The sequence below is a fragment of the Salpingoeca rosetta genome (assembly GCF_000188695.1).
Source record: "Salpingoeca rosetta unplaced genomic scaffold supercont1.11, whole genome shotgun sequence".
Classification (NCBI taxonomy): Eukaryota; class Choanoflagellata; order Craspedida; family Salpingoecidae; genus Salpingoeca; species Salpingoeca rosetta.
Window position 1 is genome coordinate 1,058,805 of NW_004754923.1, and position 2,500 is coordinate 1,061,304.

The window sequence follows — 2,500 nt, forward strand, 5'->3', positions numbered from 1 at the left end:
CACTTTGTCACCTCGCTCTTCCGCCCCCTCATGCATACACATCACCCCCCCCCCCCTCCCCCAACGTCCCCGACTACAGAAAGTGCGTGCGATGGCAACAACGGAGGATGACGCGTTGCTGGCGACTGCAGACACGCAGGGCTACGTGTTCCTCTGGGACATCTCCAACTACTGCACGAACAAGCCTGACACGCTGAAGGGCAGCGAGGCGCCGCCAATCACCGCCCACTGGCGCGCACACGTGCAGCCCGTGACAGACATCACGGTGCTCAACAAAAACATTGTCATCACAGCCTCTGCAGACTGCTCCGTGCGCGTGTGGTCGCTCAAGGGCGATTACATCGGCACGTTTGGCGCAACGACAGAAGGGTCCTGGATGCTTCCCCAGACAACGAGCATGTCATTGGAGGAAGCGGAGGCCAAGGCGGCGCAGCAAGGGCCGTCCACCACGCAGACATCGGCTCGCGGCAGCCAGCTCTTCACAGGTCTAGTTTGGCTCGAGGAGAAGGGGGGGGAGGTTTGAAGCGTTGCACATATGAGCTTGAGACGGATTGTGTGTGTGTGCGTGTTGGTATGTATGTGTTGTGTGTCAGCTTGTGAGTGGGTGTTGGGGTGTGTGTGCATGTGTGTGTGCATGTGTGCGTGTCGATGTTGAGGGCAAGTGTTTGGGTTGTGTGTTTGTATGTGTGTGTGTGTCAGCTTGTGAGTGGGTGTTGGGGGGTGTGTGTGCATGTGTGTGTGTGTGTGTGTGTGCGCGTGTGCGTGTCGATGTTGAATGCAAGTGTTTGGCTGTTAAGGTCTGCCTGTGTTTGTTTTGCAGAATACTGATACGATCCTATTTTTGTCGTGTTGTGTGTGTATGTGCCGTTGACAGCGATGGGTTCGCTGATGGAGGAAACGGACGACGGGAGCGCACGCGGGAGCATGAGCAGCGGTGCTGGTGATCAGCCGGCCGCCGACGCCAGCAACGAATCAAACCTTGATGATGACGATGAGGAGGGTGGCGCCGATGTGGTGGTGACGGTGCCAACAGATGTGCTCGGCAAGCACGTGAGGAGCCAGCTCCACCTCAGAACGTTGGCCAAGCAGGAAGTGCGCAAGGCAAAATCAGAGTACGTTCGTGTAGTGTGATGCGGTGTGGTATTGCACTGCGCTGTGATGCGTTGTGCTGTGCCGTGGTGGAGCCAGTGCGTGTTTGGTGGGATGACTGTGGGGTCAGCCAAGTTGTCATCGTGCTGTCGCCCTTGCGCCTCACCATCACTGCCACCAATCCCCCGTGCGTCATACGAGCAGAATTGACTTTTCGAAGACGGAGCAGCCTGGATTCCAGTTCTGCGCGCCGTATCGGGTGCTGGAGCCGACCGAGCTGAAGACCGTCAGCCCACGCCGCACAGCCCACGCCGACCACAGATGGTTAGGGGGGGGAGGTGGCGATGTCTGTCTGTCTGTCTGTCTGTCTGTCTGTCTGCCCGTCTGTCTGTGTCTGTGGGCGTGTTGTCAACATTTCCGCGTGAGCATTGTCGTCTCACACATCGTGCATGTTGTGCCATGTCTCGCTGCCATCACCACTATCAGGTCGCCGAGCCTCAACACATCTGAACAGTGATTCCAGGCGGGCGCGTGATTTTTGGCTGTTGCTTCTGCCCGTGTCTCTCGTGTTACCCCTTTCTTTGCATGCTGATTAAGCAAGCCGTGGTGTGTACTCTTGCATGCCCCCCCCCCCCACTCCCCTCTCCCTTCCCTCTCCCTCTCTCTTCTTATTTTCGTGATATAGGTCTTGCATACACACGTACCGCACACCACAAGCCTCCTCTCCACCTTTCATTCCGCGTTCTGTGCCGTGTTGTGTTTCAAGTGATGCTTCTGTTTTATTTCTCCTGTTGCACGTAACCCACGCTCCCCTCTCGAATAACAGACTCGCAGCATTCAGTTAACAACAGCAGCGTCAAAGCGTGGCGAGAGATAAGACAGAGGGAGTTTGGTGGTCTTGGATCCCCCCCCCGCCCCCAAACAAACAAACCAACCAACAAACACAGCGACCTCACGGTTTGGTGGCGATGATGGCGTCCAAGTAGACGCCTGTGCGCTTGCACTGCACATCGGTGAATCCCGCATCATGCAGCAGTGTGGTGTATTCTCGACAGGACCGTTCGCGCCCGTGTGTCTGGACGAGCATGTTGAGAGATTGCAGCTGGGCTGCCACAGGTCCACGGTGCGTGTCGTCGCGTAGCAGCATTTCCGCCAAGAGCACTTTGCCTTTGGACGGAAGGGCGGTGTGGCAGTTGCGAAGGATCCGCATGCATCGCCCATCGTCCCAGTCATGCAGGATGCGGGAGAGCATGATCAGGTCCACCTGCTTCCCTTCTCCCTGCTGCTGCTGCTGCTCCTCCTCCTCCTCCTCCTCCTCCTCCTCCTCCTCCTCCTCCTCCTCCTGCTGCTGCTGCTTTGCATTACCATCATGAGCGCCACCGAGCGTTGTGCTCTCTTCGATGGAACCAGC

General features: G+C 57.4%; 2 protein-coding genes across 2 annotated transcripts in view; one reads left to right on the top strand and one right to left on the bottom strand.

The window, feature by feature from the left end:
• The window catches only part of PTSG_12227 (uncharacterized protein), a 7,589-nt gene extending 5,664 nt beyond the window's left edge, over positions 1–1,925 (top strand). The window contains exons 13-16 of the mRNA XM_004994197.1: positions 80–485; positions 875–1,112; positions 1,294–1,413; positions 1,576–1,925. Of these exons, the coding sequence (XP_004994254.1) occupies positions 80–485; positions 875–1,112; positions 1,294–1,413; positions 1,576–1,606 (795 nt within the window). The 3' untranslated portion in view covers positions 1,607–1,925. The remainder of the gene's footprint in view (positions 1–79; positions 486–874; positions 1,113–1,293; positions 1,414–1,575) is intronic.
• The window catches only part of PTSG_04940 (hydroxyneurosporene-O-methyltransferase), a 1,687-nt gene continuing 1,036 nt past the window's right edge, over positions 1,850–2,500 (bottom strand). The window contains exon 1 of the mRNA XM_004994198.1: positions 1,850–2,500. This exon is cut by the window's right edge and continues 1,036 nt beyond it. Within this exon, the coding sequence (XP_004994255.1) occupies positions 2,042–2,500 (459 nt within the window). The 3' untranslated portion in view covers positions 1,850–2,041.